At 41.0% G+C, this 27,557-nt stretch overlaps 1 protein-coding gene and 1 non-coding gene across 2 annotated transcripts in view; both read right to left on the reverse strand.

The window, feature by feature from the left end:
• Window positions 1-481: 481 nt before the first annotated feature.
• LOC131251123 (protein DETOXIFICATION 21-like) overlaps window positions 482-27,557 on the reverse strand; it is a 34,299-nt gene continuing 7,223 nt past the window's right edge. Inside the window, exons 2-8 of the mRNA XM_058251645.1 lie at window positions 20,777-21,318; window positions 19,534-19,620; window positions 8,230-8,286; window positions 2,887-3,125; window positions 2,527-2,645; window positions 1,658-1,744; window positions 482-917 (exon numbers count right to left, since the gene is read on the reverse strand). Of these exons, the coding sequence (XP_058107628.1) occupies window positions 837-917; window positions 1,658-1,744; window positions 2,527-2,645; window positions 2,887-3,125; window positions 8,230-8,286; window positions 19,534-19,620; window positions 20,777-21,318 (1,212 nt within the window). The 3' untranslated portion in view covers window positions 482-836. The remainder of the gene's footprint in view (window positions 918-1,657; window positions 1,745-2,526; window positions 2,646-2,886; window positions 3,126-8,229; window positions 8,287-19,533; window positions 19,621-20,776; window positions 21,319-27,557) is intronic.
• LOC131252355 (small nucleolar RNA R71) lies at window positions 11,303-11,409 on the reverse strand. Its single transcript, XR_009174380.1, has one exon. It is a non-coding gene; the product is annotated as a small nucleolar RNA R71 (small nucleolar RNA).

Genomic DNA, 27,557 nt, shown 5'->3' on the forward strand with positions numbered 1-27,557 from the left:
TTCATCTTTCTTCCACAGGGCTTGTTTAAGGGCAATCAATGATCCGTGAGTACCAATTACATCGTGTTGAAACTTGAAACTCTTGTAAATCTACAACCGAGGCATGAGAAAGGACCCATCCTTGAGTACTCCTAAAGTGTGTAAAAGTGGGACCAACGGTCTGGTGATCCAGACCATTGATCCAATGGACTACACCATGGATCATCGCTTCCTAAAACTTTCTGGTGAAATCCTAACCCTTCAAACAGTGGCCTGCAGGTCAATGATTTGGTAGGAAAGACATCAATCGCCCACGTTCAAAGAAGAGCAAAAGATGGAATAGCTTCTTCGGATTTCGGGATTCTTGGGGAATCTCCCTATAACAATTGTGACCACCTGATCCACCGTCTGGATCAGCCATCCATTGGCCCTACTTCTACAAATTCAAATGCTCGAGGATACCGTCCATTCCCAGAATCGAGGATTATACGACAGTAGTCCGTCCGAATCGTGTTTTGGGAATGGAACCGTCTCCGGATTCCCGCCCGACGTGATAGAAACTCAAACACTAAGAAATGTTTCACACATGTAAAGAACAAATACCAATCACGTCCTTCCGTTTCCAAATCCAAAAACAACTTTTTGAAATCCAGAAAATGTCCCGAATCCCAAGACGTGGATACACATGGCTAACCATCAAACGAAAAAATACCCTCCAATTTCGAACATGGGTCGTGCAGCTCCTGCGCCTGGATTCTCACCCAATATAAGGGTATTAAAATCCATGGGGCTTTCATTTTATACTTGCAGCCACAGCCGTCAGATCTTCACAATCTCAGGCTCTTTGGGGATTGGATTTAAACAGTTGGCTGACTACCATTCCTATCGTTGGATGCCGGCACGCTCCACTTGTTCACACGTGCAAGAGCATTGGCTACCTGCAAAAATGGGCCATGAAAAATGTTTAGGATGTTAAAAACTAGACCCCATTTCTTCTTAAGATTTTCGGTGGGCCCGGGCTCGGACTGGACCATGATCAGGCTTTAAAGTCATGATGGCCCACTTTTGAATGGTCAGATTGGCCATCAAACTGAGCAGAAAAGATGATTTGGGTCCTACAGCCAACGGGTACCAACACCCATATGGACCGTCCAAAATACGCACGAGTCCATTTTTCCACACGTGGGGCTCATGTTTCAGCAATCCATACCATTAGTCCGTGCTCCACCATCCTGTATGAACTATTCGTCCAAATACTCCTTCATAAGATAATCTTAACCCTTCGTTTCGTGGCCTAATGATAGGTGGTGAAGGAGAGACAACATACAACGAAGATCCATATTGATCTCGGAGATTTTTGGAGCATTGTCTATCCACAAGGGGATGTAAGAAGTGAACGGACCAGATTACCAAAAGATAGGCCTCACTCAACAGAAACTAAAACCCAAGTGTACAGTGCAAAGATACAGGAGCGAAGTATTATATAATAATTCCATCTTACGTGCACTGCGAATCCATGCACATGCATAGATATGAAAGGCAGAAATCCAAAATCGAAATGTATTTTTGATTCCTTTGCATACACATCTCCCATCGTCTAGATTCGATGGGCCAATCATATCTTGACGATGGGAGATGTGGGCCCACCGAAGCGGTCAGGTCCAATGATCCAACGTACCTGCTTATTCCAGTCAGTTCTCCAAGTAATGTACATCAGCACAAGAGTCTGAATAGCTGTGCCGAGCAGCATTCCTATCCAAATTCCCTACAAAAAGAAAAAAAGAAAAATCAACTAACTTCTTAATGCTTTCAATATATATATATATATATATATATTATGAGAGTAGGAAGCAAAAGTGGCCATGCTAGACTTTGGCTGAAGATAATGGCCCATGGATAGGCATGGGTCTTTGCATAAGGCCCAGAAGCAGAAGCAAGCCCCCACGACAGATCGATGACTCTACGAGTTGAATGCAACTCATCTGGGTCATCTCTCATTGAGTCTGATCACGTTCAGCACCATGAATCAGTTTTCTTGAGTCAGTTAAGTTCTGGCTCGACTTATGACCAAGGTATTCCATAACTATAGTTGTGTCCGTAACGGATAGCACCATTACCTTACAGTACCAGCTATAACTGTTATGCTCTCTCTCTCTCTCTCTCTCTCTCTCTCTCTCTCTTCTTTTCTTTTTAATTGAAAGAAAATAGAAAAACCTGTATTGACCCATAATGGACTGTTACGAGGCCGTTATGGCTTTACAGGTCAACAGCTGTTATGGTTGTTATGACCTGCTAATGGCCATTACGGCACACCATGCTCCTGACCAATCGAGCCTCTCTGAGTTGCCAAGTCTTAAAACCATGGCCCATACTTAGGTAGCAGTTCGGGCTATGTTTGGGTCTAATGCTTAGCTAATAGGCTGATTTGGGCATGAACCTGGGCAGGTAATCTTGTTTGCTTATTGGGCTTGGACCGCACCACAACACGGTCCAGCTCATTCAAGTTCCATGTTTGAATTCGGGCTCCTAACACTACAAAATTCTTACTTTAACTCCAAACCCGACCGCATATCCGAGAATGGCCCCGATCGGTATCCCAATCAAGTAATAACATGTCAGGTTCACGTATGCGACCACGCTCTGCCAACCGGCACCAACCGCAACCCCTGATGATTTAAAAAAAAAAAAAAAAAAAACCACAATCAACAGTCATTAACATTATAATGTAAGATGGGTCCCACCAATTTTCAAAATCAAGCTGATGCCACTACTTGATTCGTCATCTCCGATCATTAGGTGGGCCACACGGCCTTGTACATGTTGAATTTGGACCACTGGACAGTGGAGGCAATCTGATGAGTGGATTGGATGTTGCAAAAATGAGGAGAGTAGGGAAGGAAAACTGACCAGAGAGGACTGGTTGGACACTGTTGAGAAGGATGGAGATGGCAAGGAGAGGAGAAAGGTCTGCCACTGCCAAGGAAACCTCTTCGCTCTCTGTGAAAATATAGGAGATCTTGCCGCGGAACAGCAAGAACATTATAAAAAGCACGAACCCAATGGCTAACGACGTTGCCGTCACGATAATGACGGAGAATTTCGCAGCCTTGGCACTCCCTCTCCCCAGCTCATTTGATACCCGCACACTGCGAAATTTCAATAAAATGAAGATGCAAATCTTGCCTGGGAAATCGAATTTTCAATAAGAATGATGAAAGCTGTAGTAATAAAAACAAATATACATGGATGCATGCATACATACATACGATGTTACAATCTAATCAATACATTCCCATACATTCATGTGTCACCAGATGAACGTTTCTATCATAGTCCAGATGAACGTTTCTATCATAGTCTAAGAACCAAAAACTCTACTCGACAGCTAACTTGACTCAACTCAGTCCAATCTTATTTCGTCAAGACCTAAGAAAAAACTCGAGTCAATCATGACTCAGTCAAGACTCAAGAAAAACTCAACAGATCATGGAGAGACTCAAAACCTTGACAATGTTGGGAGAAGAATCCCATCTCGACCACTAATGTTGTCAAAATCGTTATCGAATCACAAATCATAGTTGGGGTTGAATCATATTGAATCGCGTATAGTAAATCACAAGATTTTTTCACAAATTTCTTAAATTTTTTTTTTAATTATGAAAAATATAAATTAATCAGATTTTTTTTAGAACACATCTATCTTCCATTTGTCATTAATGTGCACCAAGTAATACCATGTCGTGATAGTGCTAAGGGATTCTTATTCCTTCATTTTTTGACTTCCATGAAATTTTCCTTAAAAAAACATACAAGGTCCTTTAATAATTTATGTTCTTGTTACCTTTTTCGAATGTAGAATCATGGTGGAAACATGACATTTTATACTGTAGACCGACGAAAAAAGATATTTTGATTTCTAAATATCATTCCATAATATATATAAGTCAGCGTGATTATAACCATTCATAAGTCATACATAAGTTTAGTGTTTCAATCAATTAAGTAAGAAATCACAAAAAATAGCTACATGATTTAACATCAAAGAGAATATGTCATTTAATCTCTTATAAAGAACAAATAAAAATAAGAATTGTACATCGAAGAGAATATATGTCATTTATACCTTTTCTGAACGATTCTTAAAGCATCCACTAATTTAAAAACATAAAATGAAAGCCAAGAGAAAATTAAAATGGAAGAGAAATAGTATATTTTGAATCCTAAATCATAGGATTCAAATCATAGAATTGTAGGATTCATAAAAAAAGGGATTCAAGGTTAGGATTCAAATCGTTTTATTTAAGATTAAACTAAAAGTGTATACCCTAAATTGTAGGATTTTGACAACACTGTCAACCATACACACACCAATATCGGAAAAAAAAAAAAGAAAACAGAAGAAAGATGCAAAGCACAACATAAATTTACATGGTTCCTTTTTGGTACCATCCACAAATTCACACCAATAGACTATGCTCAATGGCAAATAAAAAAAACATATAAACAACTCTCAATACAATGAAACCTCTCGTTCTCACAACAGAATATATATTATCATAAATTGAACTAGGGTTTAAATAAAACACTGCGTCAACAGTGCATTTTCAATGATCAAGCTCCACCAATCCTAACAAACAAAACCCAACTCCCACGTCTTGGCTATATATATATATATAGAGAGAGAGAGAGAGAGAGAGAGAGAGAGAGAGAGAGAGAGAGAGAGAGAGAGAGATATGCTCACACACAACTAGTTGGACACTTCATTTTCGTCCAACTAGCTGGGCATTTAATGAACAGTTAATGCTAGTAAAATTTTTTATATAAAAGTTATTTCAATAGATGAAAAAGAGATGCTTACTTAAGTGGCCCCACTGTAGTATTATGTGGAATCCACCCGACCATTAGGTGAGCCACCTCAAGTTAGACCTAGTGCAAAACAATCAGCCCCATTCCCTGCTCACATGAACCACATAATTGAAAAATGTGTATATAGAAAGCTCATCCTCCAAACTCTTTCCCTTGATTTGATTCAATTGAATCACTTATATGCCAATTTTTTAGGTTCGAGGCCTAATTTTTAGTGTGGGAGCTAATGGTTGGAGTGGATTTTTGATTCTCATCATGACAGGGCCTATAAAAATCAAGGGTGGAAGTCTCTCTCAATTATTTCAATTGGTATGGCCCACTTAAATCATTGATTGGCCTGATTTTTTTGGTCCTATCCTAACATGGGATTATATACCTAATGATCGAGGTGGATTTCTAAAAAATGTCACTGTGGGACCTTAAAAATTTGAAAGGTGGGCGTATCTCAAACTATTGTTGGTTCCGAGAAAAATCTTATGTTTCCCAGATTAGCTGAAAGTGGATTAGGTATTATCCGAGAAACACCTACGGGCAAGTGTTTCCATAAACCTGGGCGCACCGTGATGCATGTGTCACATATCTATGCCGTCCATCAGTTTTTAAAGATCATTTTAGTGCAAGATCCTAAAAATGAGGCAGATCTAAATCTCAAGTGGACCACAAAAAACAGTGAACGATGAATGCCCACCATTAAAACATTCCTAGGGCACACCATGATGTTTATTTACCATCCAATCCTTCATAATGTCACATGGACTTGGATGGATGAAGGGAAAACACAAATATCAGCTTGATCCAAAACTTCTAAGTCCTCGGGAAGTTTTCAATGGTAAGCATTCAATTCCCACTGTCTACTCCAGCTAATGGATTGAGTCGAGGCGAGTTTACCTCGAGTCGAGTCGAGCTTGCTCCCAACCTGACCCAACCCGCACCTGACTTAACCCAACAACCCGACCCAGCCCCCAAATCAAATATTTAATTAATAATACACACACACATTATATAATATTAGATAAAATCAGAGATGGTACTTTTTTTGTTGATACTGAGAGAGAGGAGAGCTCATGTGAGTGTAGGCCGTACGGTTGAGACAAGCCGGGTAGACATTGAGTCAAGCTTAGGTGAGTGACCGAGTGGAGAGAGAGAGAGAGAGAGAGAGAGAGAGAGAGAGAGAGAGGAGCTCGAGCGCGCGGCAGGTTAGGTAAGAAAGGGAAATGGTTAAGAGAGACGGACGGGTATGATAGAGTTTATGTTTTATTTTTATTTTTAAAATTTTAAATATAATATAATATACATTAATATATAATAATAATAATAATAATAATATATTCGAGTCGAGCCGAGCTCAAGCTTCGAGCCAAGCCGAGTTTGAGTCGAGTCAAGTTGAGCTAAATCGAGCCAAGCCGAGCGAGCTTTTTGAGCTAGCTTGGCTCGTGTACAGCCCTAACTCCAACGTTCGATTTGCCTCAATTTTGGGCTCATACTTAAAAATGATCTAAAAACTAATGATATGAAAAAGTGGATGGACGGTGCGTATATGATATCATTGTGGGGCTTGCAAAATTTTTGCAACGTCAATGCATTACCGACTTATCAACGCGAGAGACACTTTATGAATTATTTTGAGAGCAGATTACATGGTGAGTCCTTGACAGTGGGGACCACCTAGATGCATGTATTGTATATCCATGCCGTCCATCCATTTTAACAGATACTTTGAGGCATGAATCCAAAAATCAAGTAGATAAAAATCTGAAAGTCGTCCTATAAGAGTTTTACTAGCATGTGTCATTATCATCTCTACTTCCTGTGATGTGGTCCACTTGAGCGTTGTATTTTCCTAATTTTTGGGCTTGAACCCTAAAATAATATGAAAAGATAAATAGACAGTGTGGATGAAACTCATACACCACGATGGCCCCTCTGAGACCCAGCACATTCCTAGCTAAGGATGAGCGGGGTTAGTAGTCTATTGATGTTCTTAAGCTTTTGTAGACATTCCGCCATTGGTTTCCAATCACACAGGGTAGAGGAAGAGGGAGCGTGGTAATAAAAGAGAGTACATTAAAAGATTTGAGAAAGTAGAAAAAGGAGGATTGCTTCAAAAGAAAATGGTATAATTGGAGAAGTTGTACGTGTGTGATATATTCATGAGATACACCGCATATGTAACAAATTCGGTCACTTAATTAGGTATGTGAAGGATATAAAATATTATTTTTCTGTAATTAATATCTAACTATTCTTTTACAAGAAAAGTGGGCTGTTAGAAATCTATTCCCACAATCTAGATTCAGCTTGCATATGTATATCTAGTAATAAAGATCATTTACTAATTTTTAATAAATAAAATTAAATTAGTAAGCCGAATTTGATAAACCAACTAGATCTATGACATGTATTCCCATCACATGGATACAAGACTGGATGTCACATAAACTATGATGAGTAAGCATTACATGTGGATAAAAAATGTATTTTTACTATTTAATGCACAACTAGTTAGACCCATTTAAATTGTCCAACTAATTGTGTGTGAGCATTACTCATATATGTGTGTGTGTTTTGTATTTAAACTGGATAAATTCATAAACCTAGTTTGAGTTACTTAACTCGATGGAGCCACACAAAAGAGTTGAGTTTTCAAGTTGTTACTTGTATCATAGTCTTAAGGCCTAAAACCTAGACTCGACATTTTTTTTTTTTTGGGTTAGCTTGTTAGTACACACCCATGTCAGTACACACACTCCATGTTAGCCACCCCCTGCTAGGGATCGATACCAAGACCTCGGCTCGACCTGATGTCTAGCCTGGTTGGGCCGACTCGAAGGCTAGACTAAGTCTTTAATACTTAATAATATTTAAGTTAGTAATAACTAAACATTTTCAATGAGAAAGGCTAACATCACATAAGTTAACGTCACATAAGTTCTAACAATGTGCGTTAGTGATCAAAACCTGTCCAACAGGTGGTCCCACTATGATAACCTAGAGCGAAAATCAGCCCGATCTACTCATCATGTGGACCACATTACAGAAAACAATTCATAACCATTGATTCAATTTTTTTTTTTTAAAATAGAGGTGTAGCCAGCTCATGGGTGGATCAGGCCGTTTTGCATCATGGTCTTGGTGGTAGGGGCCAACCTTTTGTACAGGTTGGATTCTGCACACATGTGATAGGATGGAAATATCCACTAGTGTTTAAAAATTACTTTTGAAATTGCAATGACGGCATGCAAATCAAGTTAAACCGTCCAATTTATTATTCCCAATTTAGAAGTATGATAAAACCATAAGTTACACTTGGTTGATTACAATTGAATTGGTGGACACTTATTTGACGGGAGAGAGAGAGAGAGAGAGAGAGAGAGAGATATGTACCTTGCTGCAGCCAAGAAGCCTACTGATATCATCATCTCCCAGCCGTTGATGTTGAGGCTGTCCATGAGCGAACGCATCCAGTGAATATAAAACAAGAACTTGTATGGAAGATGAAAGGAACCGATGGGGTAATACGAGCTTTACTGACCCCACATGCGTGCCATTGTGGTAAGTGTGTACAATAATCAAGCCTTCCATTAGGTGGGCCCAAAAAATCAAGACACTCCAATCATCAGATGGGCCAGACAGTCAGCATAAGTGGATCAGTCTCCCACTTCAATCATATAGGCAAGGCCTAGGGCTGATGGCATCAAACCAAACTTTTACCCCGGTGGGGCCTGCCTAATGGATGGGTAAGAAGTTGCCACCAGCCACATAATCAACATATAGGTGTGTGGACCACCTGATGGTGGGATCACACTGATCTTTAATCCAGTGCATCCACATGGTGGGGCCCACCTAATGGATGGCTTTGATCATGCGCAACATTGAGACTCATATAATGCATAATTTTCCCCATTTATATCTTGGTTTTATAAACATGAATCAGCTTAATGTTCTATTTTACTCATGTATGTGTTGTAAGGTGAATTTAAGAGTTTGGATTGAAAAGGGTGCTAAAAAGCATGCATTTAATGCTTAAGAATCATCAAGGTAAGGGAGGAATCTTAAGAGACCAAGATTGAAGAGTTTATATGCCAAAGATCCACGAAAACCAAGTAAGGAATGAAAAGAATCGAAGATTTAAAGTGAAGAATCCTGAAATTGTCCTGAAAAGTGTATTCTGAAGCTCTAAAGTCTATTTTGAAAAACTGCGCAGTGTAAAGATTATTTTAAACAAACTGTGCAGCAAGAAGTCTATTTTGATAAACTGCATAAATTTGAGGCGGTTTCTAGAGTTTTCCAACTCTATACGAGAATTGGAGTTCCCCACTAATAAATAGGGCTTCCTAGGGCATTCCTAAGCATTATTCAAAGCATTCAAAGCAAAATTTAGAGTTTTTAAAGAGTTTCTAATTTTATTAAAGTTTTATAAGTTGTTTTTTTTTTTTTTTTTAAAGATATTTTCTATTTGCATTTTTTTCTTTCTTTTTGCTTTTTATTTCTGCAATTTAATTATGTTTTTCTAAGTTCCCTCTAGCACAAGCTAGAAGGGAAGCACATGGGTTTAATAATTCTTTAAGTTCTAATGATTGATTGTTTTAATGATGAGAAGAATGGTGTGCGCATGTTATCTATTGTTTAGGTTAATTTTGTTTTTTATCCTCTTGTGAGGTCCATATGTTTCCATCATATGAGATCCACATTGATGGATAGGCTTACCCTATATCAATCAGATTTCCTATATAGGAGAGGTTCTCAACCTGTTATATTTATTTTATTTTCATTATCTCATTGATATTGAATTCTTAAAATAACTGACGCTTGAGAATATATATCAATGGTGTAAATCCATAATTTTCTAATCTTTTATCATTTATTAAAATATTTAAACTGTTTTATTTTTCGATTAGGCTGACCATAGTGCTCAGATCCTAGTTGTGTTATCCAAGTCATTATGATTTTGGAACATTAACCTATGTGTAGAACTTTGAAGCTTGGGTATTATTTTAATTCAATTGAATTACATCCATTCAAAAATTCCAAAATCAAATCATCAGTTTAGTTTTTATTACTTAGTTGGTTTTGCATTTGATTTCTCCTTCTCGCAATTCATCTCCCTGTGGGATCGACCCTATATTCACAGGATATTATTTACGAACCTCTGCACTTGGAGGCAAGCAATCAAGTTTTTGGCGCCGTTGTTGGGGAGATACTGAGATAAATCAGATCTGTGCAAGATAGCTAAGATAAATTCTTTTTTAAGGTAAGTGCTCTTCTAAACCCTCCAAATTTTCTGTAGATTTTTTTTTTTTCTTTGAAAGTAAATTCAGTTAGGTCTTTCAAGCACTAACTATGATATAAGGTTGCCATGCTTAGAATTTTATCACCCAAGTGCTATGGTTGTCCTACAGTTCTGTTTGATCACAAAGATCATCCGCTGAATCTATTTTCCAGATTAGTATAATTTAATTTCTACATTAGTTTTACTTTTGTTTTGTTTTTTTTTTTTTTTTTTTTTTTTGTGGTTTGAACTCTCATGGTCGGCCCTGCTAGTTAGGTTGTTGATTTTTTTTTTTTTGCTTTATGGTTTGAACTCTCATGGTTGGTCTTGCTGCATGGGTTGTTGATTTATTCTTGGTTTGTGGACTGAACCCTCATGGTTGGCCCTGCCGCCTGGGTTGTTGATTTATTTTTGGTTTGTGGACTGAACCCTCATGATCGGCCCTGCCGCCTGGGTTGTTGATTTATTTTTGTTTTGTGGACTGAACCCTTATGGTTGGCCCTGCCGCCTGGGTTGTTGATTAAGTTTTTCTTTTTATTTTAAGTATCATACTTGTTATTTAAATTAGTGGTATTTGTTGTATGATGTGCATGGTTTATGTCCTGTTAGAGTAGGGATCAAAATAATCGACTCTCCTCCGAAGGCGGACTAGTTCCAAGCCTTGATCATTCACTTAGAAGAGATACTCAACATCACTTGGATTCCATGGCAGACCTAGTTGATAATCCAAATCCAAATCTGCCAAATCCAACTATAAATCAAAATAGAGAAAATCAACCTAATTTTCCTCTTCAGGATGAAAATGAAGTTCATAAGAATGTGTTAAACTAACCACGGACTTTACGTGAACATTTACACCCTAAGAGATCAACTTTACTATCTTACATAGTGTTTCCTGCTCACACAGAGAACATTGATTTTAAACCAAGTGTGATTCAATTGATTCCTAAATTTCATGGCTTGGATTCTGAAAGCCCCTACTTGCACCTCAAGGACTTTGAGGAAGTAATTGCAACATTACAAGTAAACAATAGCAATAGGAATGTACTTAAGCTTAGGTTATTCTCATTTTCTCTAAAGGATCGGGCCAAAGCATGGCTCAACTCTTTAAGACCTAATACCATCACTTCATGGTAAGCCTTAAGTAGAGAGTTTTTGAAAAAGTTCTTTCCCGAGCACAAAACAAATGCACTAAAACAAGAAATCATGTCATTCTCCCAAAAGGGGAATGAACTGTTTTTTAAAGCTTGGGAGCGCTTCAAAGACCTTCTAATTACTTGTCCACATCATGGTTATGAACCATGGCATGTGATTGATGCGTTCCGAAAGGAGTTCACCATGGATACCCGCCAGTTTATAGAGATGATGTGTGGTGGAACCTTTCTTGACAAGGATCATAATGAGGCTTGAGATTTTCTAGATATGTTAGCAGAGAACACGTAGACATGGGATGTCTCTGCTAAACCAGACCAAATTAGACCCATTCCTAGAGAGAAAGCGAGGATGTATGTCCTAAGAGAAGAAGACGACCTTAATGCAAAAGTCGCTGCATTGGCTAGAAAGGTCGAAGCCTTGGAAATTAGGAAGGTTGATATGGTTAAAGCAAACACTTCCTTAGGTAATTTTTGTAGGATTTGTGGTGGTACAGACCATGACACAAAGGATTGTCCAATAATCTCAGTTGTACAAAATATCACGCATGAGCATGAGCAAGCAAATGCTATAAATAACTACTAAAGGTCAGTTATGCAACCAATGGGAAACATGTATAATCCGAATTGGCGTAACCATCCTAATCTTAGTTGGAGGAATGTACCACAAATTAATACGCCCAATGCACCTTAAAAGCCTCCATAAAACAACTTCTTTGGGGTACCTAACAATGCACCATATGTGCCCTCGCCAAAGCGATCATCTGTGGAGGATGCATTAACCGTGTTCATGAACTCTCAAGCTCAAACGAATCAGTCTCTAATCCAATCAAATCAGGAATTAAAGACAGCCGTGACTAGGATTGAGACTCAACTAAATGCTAGGGAAAAATGCACCATTCCTTCTCAACCTGTGCCAAACCCAAACATACATCCAGTGGGCCTCATACAGCACATTGGGCCTCATCATATGGGCCTCATATACAACACATCGGGCCTCATACATGTCACAATGAGCCACAAATACATCACAATGGGCCTTATCAACTGGGCCTCAAATACATTACAACGAGCCACATACCTGGGCCTCAAATACATCACAACAGGCCGCATGCAATGGGCCTAATACACATCACGATGGGCCACATGACATGGGCCTAATACACATCACAATGGGCCGCATGACATGGATCTATACACATCACAATGGGCCGCATGACATGGGCCTATACATATCACAATGGGCTGCACAAATATCATATTGGGCCACATATATGGGCCAGAAATACATCACAATGGGCCTTACCAAATGAGCCGGAAATACATTAAGTTGGCCGCATCAATGGGATGCACCAATGGGCCATCATATGCATCAAGTGGGCCACATCAATGGGCCATCATATGCATTAAGTGGGCCGCATCAATGGGCCTCAAGTGAGAGCTTGGATTATACCAATAATCATTTCAATAGTTGCAGGTGTAACATGTGTATCACTGTACACTATCGTTCTATAGGGCACATGGCTCACTAATGATTATCAGCACTGTCCAAACATTGGGCATGTAAATTAGCACTGTCCAAACAGTCCAGCACCGTCCAACACATCTGGACGGTGTGGTCCCACATCCCTTGCTGGACGGAGTGGATATAAAACACATACCTCACGGTGGTTCCACGTGGGTGTGGGCCACATGTGTCATCAAGGTGGCCTCACATGCATAGCACGAATGACATGGATATAAAACATATACATCAAAAGGGGACCCATGGAGGTTGCTAACGTCAATACACAGCTACTGTTGTGCAGCCCCAGCAATGGATGGACGGTATTAGATATAATACATACATCTGGTGGGTCCACATGCGTGGGACCCACCAGCAATGGATGTACAGTATGGTATAACACACACCTCATGATTGAATGCACAGAACTTGTGGGTGTCAACAAAGCAGCATAGCTGTTGGGACCCACATCCCTACCAATGGACGTTGTGGATGTAAGGTGGGTCCACATGTGGACGGTGAAGCACATACAACACGTGTGGGCCCCATAGATGGACGACATGTATACAACACATGTATCAGGGGTAGGGCCCACGTCTACAGGTGGATGTCGTGGATAAAACACATACATTAAGGTGGTTTCCACCGTCCAGATCACTGGACGGTGTGGAAATAAAACACATACATCATGTGTGGGCCCCACGTCCACGTGTGGATGGGGTGGTTGAAGTACGCACATCACGTGTGGGGCTCCACAGATGGACGGTGTGCATCTGACACACATTACGGTAGGTACCCACCGTCCAGCAGCTGCTGGACGGCTGGGATATAGAATAAGTACATTAAGGTGGGGTCCACACACCATGTCCAGGGACTGGATGTCCTGAATTTGCTGATCAGGTGGGCCACATCAACACTATTCAAAAAGAAAGAAAGAGATAGAGAGAGAGACAGAAACGTGAAGGGGAGGGACCCTGCCACTAATGGGCCCTCCCTTATTCAATGCATACATCAAGATGGGTCCCACCATATGTGGGCCCTCAAATCATCAAATCCAAATAAAATCACCCACCATTCTCGTTTCTTCTTGATCCGACGAAATCCCTATCTCCTCGGCTTCGACTTTAACGGAGGATGATGAAGATTGGATGGTTAGATGGTGGAGATGGGAGGTAGGAAGGTGGGCCACACTAGCTCCTCTTTGGTAGCTTGGACATTTCTCTAGGAAGCTTAAAAATGGAGAAATGAGAGAGAGAGAAAGAGAGAGAGAGAGAGAGAGAGAGAGAGAGAGAGAGAGAGAGATGGATGAGTGTGAGTGATGGAGTGATGGGGAGTGAGTGATGGAGTGATGGGGAGTGAGTGATGGATGTACTTGATATGTAAGGGTTGTAAGAGAGAGTTGACTTTAAGATACTTGTGTTAGAGATAGGTAAGGGTTGCTTGTACTTGAGGATGGGATGTGGTACTTGACATTTGATGTGATGTATACTTGATTGATGGGATTGATTTGATTAGAGATTCTCTTGGGTTTTGCAACGCGCGACGTTTTCCTTGAACTGAACGCAAACCCATATCCCTGGCCCAGGTATCGCCTCAACGCGCGAGATGTGGCGTCGGAACTGCAGCAATGGCGCTGTCGCAATGATACAAGTCTCAGGTCGAGCCAACTCTGAAATACGGGAAACGACTCAGGATCACGAGCAAACGCTGATTACAGATCGCAGGTTGCTGGAATTAGACCAGGAGGACCGTAGAAACCTATGAAATGGTACAGGCTAGGATACGGGTCTGACAGGTATGTACCAATGGAGACCGCGCACTCAAATCCTATCTATCGAGGACTTGCGACCTTTGCCATCACCAACCAATGTTCCAAAGCTTGATTTAAAACCACTACCAAATGAGCTTAAGTATGTATACTTAGGTGAAAATAAAACTTATCTTGTGGTGATCTCTTCATTTTTAGACAATGATCAAGAGATTAAATTGTTGAATGTTTTAAGGGACCACAAAGGAGCCTTGGGCTGGACCATTTCTGACATCAAGGGTATAAGCCTTTCCATATGCACCCATCGAATCCACCTCGATGAGGATGCTAAACCAATTAGACAACCTTAAAGGCGTCTCAATCCAAACATGATGAAAGTTGAAAGTTGTAAAAAATGAAGTGATCAAATTGTTGGATGTGGGAATCATCTATTCAATATCCGATAGTATTTGGGTGAGTCCTACTCAAGTAGTCCCAAAGAAATCTAGAATAACTATTGTGCAAAATTCTAATAATGAACTGATACCAATACGTGTCACCACTGGTTGACGTGTTTGCATTGATTATAGAAAATTGAACCAAGTCATAAAGAAAGACCATTTCCCTATACCATTCATTGATTAAGTTTTAGAGAGGGTAGCAAGTCACTCCTTATATAGTTTTCTTGATGGATATTCCGGATATAATCAAATAGAGATAGCCCTAGAAGACCAAGAAAAAACCACGTTCACTTGTTTATTTGGCACGTTTGCTTTCAAACGGATGCCATTTGGATTGTGTAACGCCCCAACAACTTTCCAACTGTGTATGTTAAGTATTTTTTCAAATATGGTTGGGAAGTTTCTTAAGGTTTTCATGGACGACTTCTTTGTTTTTGGGAGTAGTTTTGAGGAATGCCTCAACAATTTATCTTGTCTTATTTAGGTGTGAAGAGAAACACCTTGTCTTAAAAGGGAGAAATGTCATTTCATGGTTCAAAAAGAAATCGTTTTAGGATATGTTATCTCCAAAAAATGGAATCGAGGTAGATCGTTCAAAACTGGACATTATAACTAATTTACCTATCTCTCGAACTGTTAGAGATATTAGATCACTTCTATGGCATATTGGTTTTTATAGAAGATTCATCAAGGACTTTAGTTCCATTACTAGACCCTTAACTAATATTCTTCAAAAGGATATTTCATTTAAGTGGACAGATGAGTGTGCAAGTGCCTTTAATAAAATTAAATCATCCTTTACCACTGCACCTATCATGCGCCCACCAGATTGGACACTTCCTTTTAAACTAATGTGCGATGTAAGTAATTATGCCATAGGGGCTGTTTTGGGTCAAAGGAAAGATAAACGGCCCTACATTATTCACTATGCGAGGCCTAAGTGAACTACTTAACAACTGAAAAAGAGTTACTTGCAACAGTTTTTGCTTTGGATAAGTTTAAGTCCTACTTGTTGGGATCTAAAGTGGTCATTTTCACAGACCACTCGGCTTTGAAATATTTACTATCTAAGAAGGATGCAAAGCCGAGATTTTTGAGATGAATCCTTCTACTCCGAGAATTTAACATAGAGATAAAAGATAAGAAATGAGTAGAAAATGTAGTGGCCGATGACCTTTCGAGATTAGTGTTAGATGATTCCACTGAGAAAATGCATATCCAGGACACTTTCCTTAATGAATAATTATTTGCAATCTCCAAATTGCCTTGGTATGCGGATATAGTGAACTATCTTATAACGGGAAAAATGCCATATCATTAGAAGTCACAAGATAGGAAGCGTTTTGAAACCAAGGTTAGAAACTTCTTCTGGAATGACCTGTATTTATATAAATATGGGACTGATCAAATTTTTAGACGTTGTGTTCCAGAGGATGAAGTTTGGAGTGTTATTTCCTTTTGCAACATGGAAGCATGTGGTGGCCATTTTTCTGCTAAGAAAACCATTGCAAAAATCTTGCAATGTGGTTTTTACTGGCCCACCATGTTTAAAGACACCCACGCTTTCTGTGTTGCTTGTGATAGATGTCAAAAGTTGGGAGAGTGTCCAGGCGGCGCAACATGATGCCTTTATTCCCAATTTTACCATTGGAGATATTTGATTGTTAGGGTATTGATTTTATGGGCCCATTTCTATAGTCGTATCCCATATTCCAGAGTCGGCTCGACCCAAGACTTGTATCCTTGCGACCGCGCCATTACCGCGATTCCAATGCCGTTTTCGAGCGCTGAAGCGATACCCAGGCCAAAGGATGTGGGCTCGCGTTCAGTTCGAGGAAAACACCGCATGTTGCAAAACCCAAGAGAATCTCTAATCAAATCAATCCTATCAATCAAGTACACATCACATCAAATGTCAAGTACCATATCCCATCCTCAAGTACAAGCAACCATTACCTCTCTCTTACACAAATACCCTAAAGTCAACTCTCTCTCTTACAACCCTTACCTATCAAGTACACCCATCACCCACTCCCCATCACTCCATCACTCACACCCATCCCTCTCTCTCTTTAAATCCCATCCCCCCTCTCTCTCTCTCTCTCTCTTTACATCACATCCTCTCCTCTCTCTCTCTTTACATCACATCCTCTCCTCTCTCTCTCTCTCTCTCACTCTCATTTCTCCATTTTCAAGCTCCCTAGAGAAACGTCCAAGCTACCAAAGAGGAACTAGTGTGGCCTACCTTCCTACCTCCCATATCCACCATCCAACCGTCCAATCTCCATCATCCTCCGTTAAAGTCAAAGCCGAGGAACTAGGGATTTTGTCGAATTAAGAAGAAACGAGAATGGTGGATGATTCTGTTTGGATTTGATGATTTGAGGGCCCACATATGGTGGGACCCATCTTGATGTATGCATTGAATAAGGGAGGGCCCATTAGTGGCGGGGTTCCTCCCCTTCACGTTTCTCTCTCTCTCTCTCTCTCTCTCTCTCTCTCTCTATCTATCTATCTCTTTCTTTCTTTTTGGATGGTGTTGATGTGGCCCACCTGATCAGCCAATCCAGGACGTTCAGTCCCTGGACGTGGTGTGTGGACCTCACCTTAATGTATTTATTCTATATCCCAGTCGTCCAGCAGCTGCTGGACGGTGGGTACCTACCGTGATGTGTGCTAGATGCACACCGTCCATCTGTGGAGCCCCACACGTGATGTGCGTGCTTCAGCCACCTTATCCACACGTGGACGTGGGGCCCACACATGATGTATGTGTTTTATTTCCACACCGTCCAGTGATCTGGACAGTGGAAACCACCTTGATGTTCGTGTTTTATCCACGACCATCCACCTGTAGACGTGGGCCCTACCCCTAATGCATGTATTGTATACATGTCGTCTATCTGTGGGGCTCACATGTGCTGTATGTGCTTCACCGTCTAGGTGTGGACCCACCTTACATCCACAAGGTCCATTGGTAGGGACGTGGGTCCCAGCAGCTATGCTGTTGTGTTAACGCCCACAAGTTCTGTGCGTCCGATCATGAGCTGTGTGTTATACCATACTATACATCCATTGCTGGTGGGTCCCATTGGTGTGGACCCACCAGATGTATGTATTATATCTAATACCGTCCATCCATTGCTGGGGCTACACAGCAGTAGCTATGTATTGACTTCAGCAACCTCTGTGGGTCCCCTTTTGATGTATATGTTTTATATCCATGCCCTTCGTGCTATGCACGTGAGGCCACCTTGATGACATGTGTGGCCCACACCCACGTGGGACTATTGTGAGGTATATGTTTTATATCAACTCTGTCCAGCGAGGGACGTGGGACCACACCGTGATGTATTATTTCATCCACACCATCCAGATGTGCTGGATGGTGCTGGACAGTTTGGACAATGCTGATAATCATTAGTGAGCCATGTGCCCCATAGAATGATAGTGTACAGTGATATACATGTTACACCTGCAACTATTGAAATGATTATTGGTATAATCCAAGCTCTCACTTGAGGCCCAATGATGCAGCCCACTTGATGCATATGATGGCCCATTGATGTGGCCCACTTGATGCATATGATGGCCTATTGGTGCAGCCCATTGATGCGACCGACTTAATGTATTTCCGACCCATTTAGTAAGGCTCATTGTGATGTATTTCTGCCCCATATATGTGGCCCAATATGATAGTTGTGCGGCCCATTGTGATGTGTATAGGCCCATGTCATGCGTCCCATTGTGATGTGTATAGACCCATGTTATGCGGCCCATTGTGATGTGTATTAGGCCCATGTCATGCGACCCGTTGTGATGTATTTGAGGCTTAGGTATGTGGCCCGTTGTGATGTATTTGAGGCCCAGGTATGTGACCCGTTGTGATGTATTTGAGGCCCAGTTGATAAGGCCCATTGTGATGTATTTGCGGCCCATTGTGACGTGTATGAGGCCCGATGTATTATATATGAGGCCATATGATGAGGCCCGGTGTGTTGTAAAAGGCCCATGTGATGCGGCTCACTTGATGTATAAGACCCTTGTGTATGAGGTTCTCAACCTGTTATATTTCTTTGATTTTCATTATCTCATTGATATTTAATTCTTAAAATCACTGACACTTGAGAATATATATCAATGGTGCAAATTCATGATTTTCTAATCTTTTATATCGTTTACTAAAATATTTAAACTATTTTATTTTCCGTTTAGGCTGACCATAGGGCTCAAATCCTAATTGTGTTATCCAAGTCATCATGGTTTTGGAACATTAACTTATGTGTAGAACTTTGAAGTTTTTGTGTTATTTTAATTCAGTTGAATTGCATCCATTTAAAAATCCTAAAATCAAATCATCAGTTTAGTTTTTATTACTTAGTTTTGCATTTGATTTTTTCCTTCTTACAATTCATTTCCCTGTAGGATCGACCCTGTATTCATAGGATATTACTTACGAACCTCTGCAGCTAGAGGCAGGCAATCAGCAATGCATGAATCCTACCCGTGGGCCCAGCAAAACTAAATGAAAGGAAAGATGTGATGATTTCAAGTACCAGATGGAGAGAGCATCTATTGCAACTTCAGCATATTTCATGTGGCCTGTTAGCAGAACCAACACAGTGTTGTACCACAGCTCCAGACTGTTGCAGACAAAACAGATCACACGGTTAGAAATGTTGTTTTGGTCAAGGACCAAAATCTGTTTTATCATAATGGGCTTGGGCTAGTTTCTATTGGGCTTTTTATGGGCCTTTTTACTCTTCTGATTTTTCTATTAAATAAAGATGAGTGCGAGAGACGGTCTGGATTTGCATCCACCCATGCGCCAATGGGCCTGACCTGCGGTTGGCATCGACTCGGATTTTGAACTGTTTAAGCTGGGTCTTGTGGACCGGCCCTATTCAAAATTTTGATTTTTCGTGGTCCGGCCAGGCCCATTGACGGCCCTACATTAGTTCTTAGAAATATACCACTGCAATATGTTAGTTTGTACCATTTAAAATCAACTGCGACTCTTCATCTGTACAGATGGTGTAATTGTTGGCAATCCGCACCATCCAAACTGCTAATATAACTGTGGATGGAGCATAACTGAAATATTGCAATGAAAAGATATAATACTATCAATCTGGTTTCTCCTTTTGAATTCTGATCACTCCTTGTTTTGATTTGAACCAGCCATTCAATAGCAATCAACCAAATGATTAGGATTTGTTTATCCATTTCATTTTAGACATATGCTCCATCTAAATTGGGACCCACAATTTAGATGGTCTGGACATTGCATCAGTGCCACATGTGAAGAGGATGAATCACCATAATTTAAAAAATGATGCAAAACTAACACAAGAGTCTAGACCATGCACAAACCCATTGCTGTGAAGAGCCAGATTAAAAAGCCCAAAGGGTTGCACTAAAACAGCCCAAGCTCAGAACTAATTTCAATGGACATTTAAGAAAGGCCCAGCCCATGGACCTTAATCTTAATCAAGAACCATCACCTACATAGCGGGCTAATTGATAATGGTAGACGTCAAATATAGTAGTGGGCCCAGACTCCAGGGGCAAGCCCATCGATGACAGATGGAAATGGGCACAGATTCATGACTAAGCTGGGCCTCAAATTAAAAATAGTTTGAATTTCTAGAACATATTTCTTCTCGTGGAAATCAGGCGTGAGCCGAGCGATGAGTCTAAACATTAAAACCCAAGCCCAGCCATCGACGGGCTTGGCCTGAAATTCAGCCTAAATCAAAATACAATGGGCCAGATCAAAGAGAGTAGGAAAAAGCTCACCAAAGCATTACACCAGATGAGAGGGAGAGCTTGATCACCGGGCACAGATCCTTAAAAGCCAGCATTGAGAACCCCGTCCAGGTGTCCGGGCACCCGCCCCAGATCACGAATCCCATCTGGCCAATGATCGGGATCCAAGACGCCAAGATCATGGACAACATCACGCCCGGGATGCCCCACTCCAGCTTTACGGCCATGAGCCATGAGAGAAAGATGTGGAGTGACAGTGTGAGGGCTGCCAGATAGGCAATGATAATGTTCTTGCTCTGGGCCTGGAGGTACATTTGCAATGTGAAGGAGAAGATATAGGAGAATATGATTGGTATAAACCACAGGGAGATGGTCCCCGCCACTGATGCAATCTCTGCTTCCTGGCCCAGCAGACGGAGGAGCGGGGCAGTGAATATAAAGATCGGGAGGAGGACGAAGGTGCACACGAGCTCGACGATCCACGACCGTTGAAGGTAGACCCCGAGCATGTGGTACTGCTTGGCACCAAATGACTGACCACAGAGTGTTTCGAGCGCGCTGGCCATGCCCAGCTGTTATCGAACAAGGAATCTGATATCAGAGATGAAATCGAAATGGGCCTTAAAGGGCCCACGTGGAATTGGCCCATGATGCACACGTGCTGACATGGCATGTTTGTGCAAGATCCGAAGCACTCATCAGGTCTTGACACAAAAATCAGGCTGGTTTACTTGTTAGGTCTGATACGCTTGCATGAGATGAATGGACGGTTGGGAAAAAAAGTGACCTATGGTCCACGTTCTTCATGCGTAGGAACTTTATGGTAGGCTCCACATATGAACGGTTTGGATCTCACGTATGTAGCATGTCAGCACGTGTGTGGCATTGTCTATAGTACCCTTGTGGTTATAAAGATATGATCAGGGTATTTTCGCCTATTTACTTATGTGGGACCCAGACTACTTACTGTAGCAAACTACTGAAGCGTACGTGAATCGACGCTCGCAAGATAAAAATGTGAATCCTACGTGGCCCATCTGATGGCCAGACCAGCTTGACGTTTCTCTCATTAGCAAGTAACGGCTGCGGCCCGCTCGTACGTGTTTTATCCATGCCCATCCATTTTGGGAAAATGAGGCAGAACCAATGTACGGCTTGGATAAAAATACACACATCACAGTGGGCCCTACAGAGCCACTGCCACGAGACCGTGATGTGCTGTAAATGAGTAATGATTATTAGAGCGAGGTTGGTGGAACCCTGACCGTGGGGGCCGCCGTGATGTATGTGACTACATTCATGCCATCCATCCATATTGAAAGGTCGTATTAGGGCATGATAAAAAAAATATATAAAATGAAACAAATCCAAATCTCAGATGGACCATAGGACAAGAAACAATGCTAATTGACCGTTAAAAACTTCTTGTGAGCCACAAAAGCTTTGGATCAAGATAATATTTGTGTGGTTTCTTCGTATAGAAAATAAACATTCCGTTGGAATCTATGAAGTTTTTAATGGTAGGGATTCAATCACGACTATTTCTTGTGGTGTGGTCTATCTAGGATTTGGGTCAAATTCATTTTTGAGATCATACATTGAAATGCACTTTCAAAATGGTTGGACGGTGTGGATTTAAGACACACACATCACTGTAAGCTCCACAGTCAGGGATCCCGCCCACCTCGGTGGATCCCGTGCCCAATTATTATTGCCAGTGTAGTTGGAAGCCGTACGTACGCAATATCACTCTCCCTCCGCTTCCGATCATGAATATGCAAAGTACTTGCCGTGGTTATATAAATTCTTTGATATGAATATAAATTCTTTTATATGTGTTATACTGTAATGTCCATTTATTTTGCAATTTCATTTTATGGTATGACAAAAAAAGATGAGACGTCCAAAGCTCAATTAGGCCACATTATGGTATGACAAAAAAAAAGAAGAAGAAGAGACAGATCCAAAGCTCAATTAGGCCACATCACAGAAAGTAACCGATGTTTATTTGCTTTTTAAAGGAAAAAAAAAATGCAAATATCAGCCCGAACTGACACTTTTGTGGATCCCAAGGGCCCATGGATTTGGAACCCACTTGGATTTGAAATCCTCCTATTGTATTAGGCACCTTAAATTGGGAATATGGCTGTACATCGAGCTGAGTCAAGTCGAGGTGGGCCAAGCTCAGCTTGACTCGTCCATGCTATACTTGAGTTCAAGCTCGAGCTCAACATTGAAGCTTGGCTTGTTTGCCAAAGCTTTCAACTCGAGTTCGAGTCGAGTCGGTAGGGTAAGGGAAAGAAAAAGAGGGAATGGGGACGGGTAGGGTTTTTTAGTAAAAACTTTTAAATTTTAACTTCTTTAAAAAAAAAAAAAAAACTTATATATAATATTAATATAATATATATTATTAAAATATATTACTCGAGCCGAGTCGAGTCAACTTTGAGTTGAAATACACTATGGTCGAACTTAGCTTGAACTCAACTCGACCTTTAGTAAACAAGCTTGACTCGCCTTGAATCGGCCTTTCAAGCTGAGTTAATCCGAGTTGAGTCTAGCTAAGTTGAGCGAGCTTTTCGAGCTAGCTTGACTCGTGTACAGCCCTAATTGGGAATCAACTTTAATCCAAAAGTAGCAATGCATAATATACTTACAAGGGTTTGAATTTAATTACTAAATCAACTTTAATATCTCTAATTAGTGACGGATGTATTGTTTGACACAACATTTGTAATAAACATGTTGAAATACGTGCTTTGCCTAAAAATGATGAAATTCTAAGTCTTAGATGGCCACAAGCACAAGATCATGTTCGAGTGACTAACCAACGATTTTTAGCCGTTGATTTATATGGACAATGTTTGAATTGTGTTGATCATCATATTAAAGTAATTATAGTGATGCAATTGATAATCTAATTGCTTTTGGATATCATTAGTGGGCCATGTACATAATAGAATAATAATATGGTGACGCACATATTACACATGCAAAGGATTTTAGTTGTAATCTAAGCTCTGGAATTCAAACACTCTTTGAGGAATTTGGATTTGAAACCCCCAATTACTTTGTGCTACGAAACAACCAGGGGATTTCAAATCCCCCCAAATCCATGGTGCCAAACTACCCATGAGAAGTTTACAAGGGCAAGGGTTCAAATAGAGGTGGGCAACTTGGGTCCGATCCGGTGGATCCGACCCGACCAGACCCGACTAGGTACCGTTCCGAACAGAACCGACGGTTTGATCGGGTCTGATCGATTCTAATCGGCCAAATCCGATTTAATTTCGAATTAGGTTCGGATAGCACTGTACCCGAACAGATCCGGTCAGATTACCCGGACCGAATGGGTCCGAATCGACCCGAATAGACCCGACCCGGAGGGGTATACCTATAAATACCCCTTTTTTCACACCCTACCCGTTTTTTCCCCAAAACTCTCCCGCCCAATTAGAGAGAGAGATTTTTTCCCCAAAAATCTCCCGCCTGAGAGAGAGAGAGAGAGAGAGAGAGAGAGATTTTTTCCCCCAAACTCTCTCGCCCGAGAGAGAGAGAGCGAGAGAGAGAGAGAGAGAGAGAGAGAGAGAGAGAGAGAGAGTGGCGACCAAATGCAGAGAAGGAAAACCAAGTGGGCATTTCTTACATTTCTCCCATATTCTTCTCTCTCTCTCCCTCCCTCCTAATTTCATTTCCCTTCAAAATCCACCAACGTGAAAATAAAAACCCAATTTCTGACATTTCTGATCCGTTTCTTTTCTTTTCTTTTGAGAAGAAAAGATGTCCGACGCTTTGATCAACGGTTTAGCTGGGGCTGGAGGTGGCATCATCGCTCAGCTGATCACCTACCCTCTGCAAACCATAATTTTCTCAAGATCTGGGGTCATTTTCCCTTGATTTTCCTTTTTTTTGAATTTCTGATTTTTTTCTTAAATTTTTTATGCAGGTTTAGGTCAACACATGGCAACAAACGGAGCGAGATCCAAAGAAGGCAAGAAGAAAAAGGCATGGAACGATCGAACAGATGTGTCAGGGGTTTTCTTTTTTTTTCTAATTAAAAATGGATTTTTTGGTATTTATTGTTATTTTTATTCATTTTGAGGGTTTTGGATTAGAAGCAGGTCGTGAAGCAGGAAGGATGGGGGCGGTTGTACGGAAGCCTCGCGCCGTCCTTGGTGGGAACCGCGGCATCGCAGGTGAGCGCACGTTAGCCGATTTCCTTATGTCGAATCTAACGTTAACCATGCGTGCACGCGACCAAACTGGGCCACTGAATGTTTATTGTTCAGCAATCAGATCCGAACCTTGCGCAATCCAATCCGACTCCGAGTCGGACTCGGATCGGTTCAGACCAGCACATGTTCAGGTCTGACCGAGTCAGCTGACTCAGACTCGGTCCCGGTTCTGTTCGAGTTCGGGTTAGGACATGTAAAATCCGGACCTGGTCGGGTTAGGCCAAATCCGAGTCGACTCGGTCCGATGCCCAGCTCTAGGTTCAAATGTCACTGCAAATATCAGCTTGATTAGACACTTTTATGGATCCTAAGAAGTTTCCAAGGGCAGGCGTTCAATTGTCACTACTTTTTGTGGTGTGGTTCATTTTCACTTTGGATCTGCCTCAATTTTTATTTATTATTATTATTATTATTATTATTATTATTATTCTTTGTCTCACTTTATTATCTCGACAAAATGGATGGATGATATAGATACAACACATACATCATGGTGTGGTCACATGACTATGTCATGTAAACGCACCATCATATATCATGGTGGCCCCGGAGAAGTTTTCAATGGTGGATATTCAATCACTACTATTTCTTGTTGTGGTCCAGATTTGGAGCTGCTTTGTTTTCTAGATCATGCAATCTGTAGAAACGGAGGGATGACGCCTATATAAGTAGGGTTGAAAGTTGGGTGGGTTCAACTCGACCGACCCGTGATCGACCCGACATTGGGTTGGGTTTGGGCAGGATATATTAGGTTTAGTCTCAGGCTTGGGCCATACAAACACCAACCCGGTAAAACTTGGGTTGGTCTCGGGTTGCCTGACCCAACCCAAACCCAATCAATATATAAGTTCCTTATAAATTAATTATAATTGAGTGTGGATCATTTGTGTTGAAGCCAAGGGAAATTCCAATGCCGTTGGATTTCATTGGTCCATGCCATTTCCGATGATTCAAGCTAATAAGATATGCCAGATTACTCTCTCCCAAATAGATTGCGTGATACACAATATGACTTTAAAGGAGTAGTTGTCCTGTATTTTAGCTTGTTTGTTTAGAAAAAATGAATTTCTTTACAATAAATAACTACATATATAATTAATAAAATTATAGGTACAAAAAATAATACGTGTATTGAAAATATAATAGATTAATATAATAACAAAAATATTAGCATATATCTACCCGGCCAACCCGATCGAGCCCGCTTGGGTTGAGAATTCCCAACTCGAGGTTGGGTTGGGTTGGGTTGGGATTGAGGTATAGGAACCTTGGGTTGGGTTAGGGTTGAGCACCAACCTGACCCAACCTGACTGACTTTCAGCCCTATATATAAGGCACACAAGTATCCTAAGCTGCACCCATGCGCAAGGAGTAGATTGCACGTGACCCGGGACAGATATCAAGAGCTGTGTGGGGCCCATAGAGATGTTCATGATATATCCACTCCGTCCATTGGTTTTCCAAGACCATAATAGGACAGGATTACAAAAATCAGGTAGATCCTAGATCCAGAACTTCGGTGAGTACCACACAGGGATTGAATGCTTGGCAATGACAGAAATTTGATCAGGATGATATTCATTTCTACAATTTATCTTAGCGGTAATAATTCTATGAACAGTTTAGATGGCATATAAACGTCATGGTCAGCTCCAGAAAGATTTCTACCGTGTACATTATTATTCCCAATGTTTTGTTGGTGTGGTCCACCTGATCTTCGGATCTGCAGTATTTGAAGGATTAGATTTGTGAACCTGAGCACAGAAATATCTCTGCAAAACATAGTGCTACTTGGAAGCGGATTGGCTTAGAGGTGTACACAAACCGACCTAGCTCGGTTAGCTCGCTCGACTCGACTCAAAAAAGCTTGATTCGACTCGATTCGAAGCTGAGTTTGAGCGAGTTGAGCTAATGTTTTGAGCTTGAAAATGAGTTCGAGCCGAGTTCAAGTTGGCCCCAACTCGACTCGACTCGGATCGAACCCAACTCGATTCCAACTTGGATCAAACTAGTTCGGTGACTCGATTACTTTGATACTGATGTTGCTCACCAAGTGTTCTATGAAATGACTCGAAGAAATGTGGCCGGTGGCAAGGAAGGTATGTATGTGAAACTAACACCCTTTTTTCATGATTTTTATGTTGCTTAGAAGGTATTTGATAAAATATCTATAAGACCATTGTTGTTGTCTCAAATACAATGAGATTTTGAAGGTGCAGTTAGGTGTTTGTGGAAATGCTGCAACGGCGAACTTGGCTCGATCTTGACTTGAACTCGGCTCAAACTGGCTCGAGCTGCTAACTGAACGAGCTGAGCTGGCCAGTTAGGCTTAAGGACCGAGCCAAATAGAGTTTGAGCTGAGGTCAGCTAGTGGCCGAGCCGATTGGAGCTGAGGCCAACTCGACTAGGTTCGACTCGATGTGCCCTATGTGTGTGACCTTACTGCTATTTGTGGTGCGGTCCACTTGAACTTTGCATATGACTTATTTTTCTCTCATGACCAGCGGAGTGGATATAATAAATACATCGTTATGTGGCCCATGTAACTTTGATCTCCTTTGAACCGTTCGTGCAAC

Source organism: Magnolia sinica, chromosome 7, assembly GCF_029962835.1.
Source record: "Magnolia sinica isolate HGM2019 chromosome 7, MsV1, whole genome shotgun sequence".
Taxonomy (NCBI): domain Eukaryota; kingdom Viridiplantae; phylum Streptophyta; class Magnoliopsida; order Magnoliales; family Magnoliaceae; genus Magnolia; species Magnolia sinica.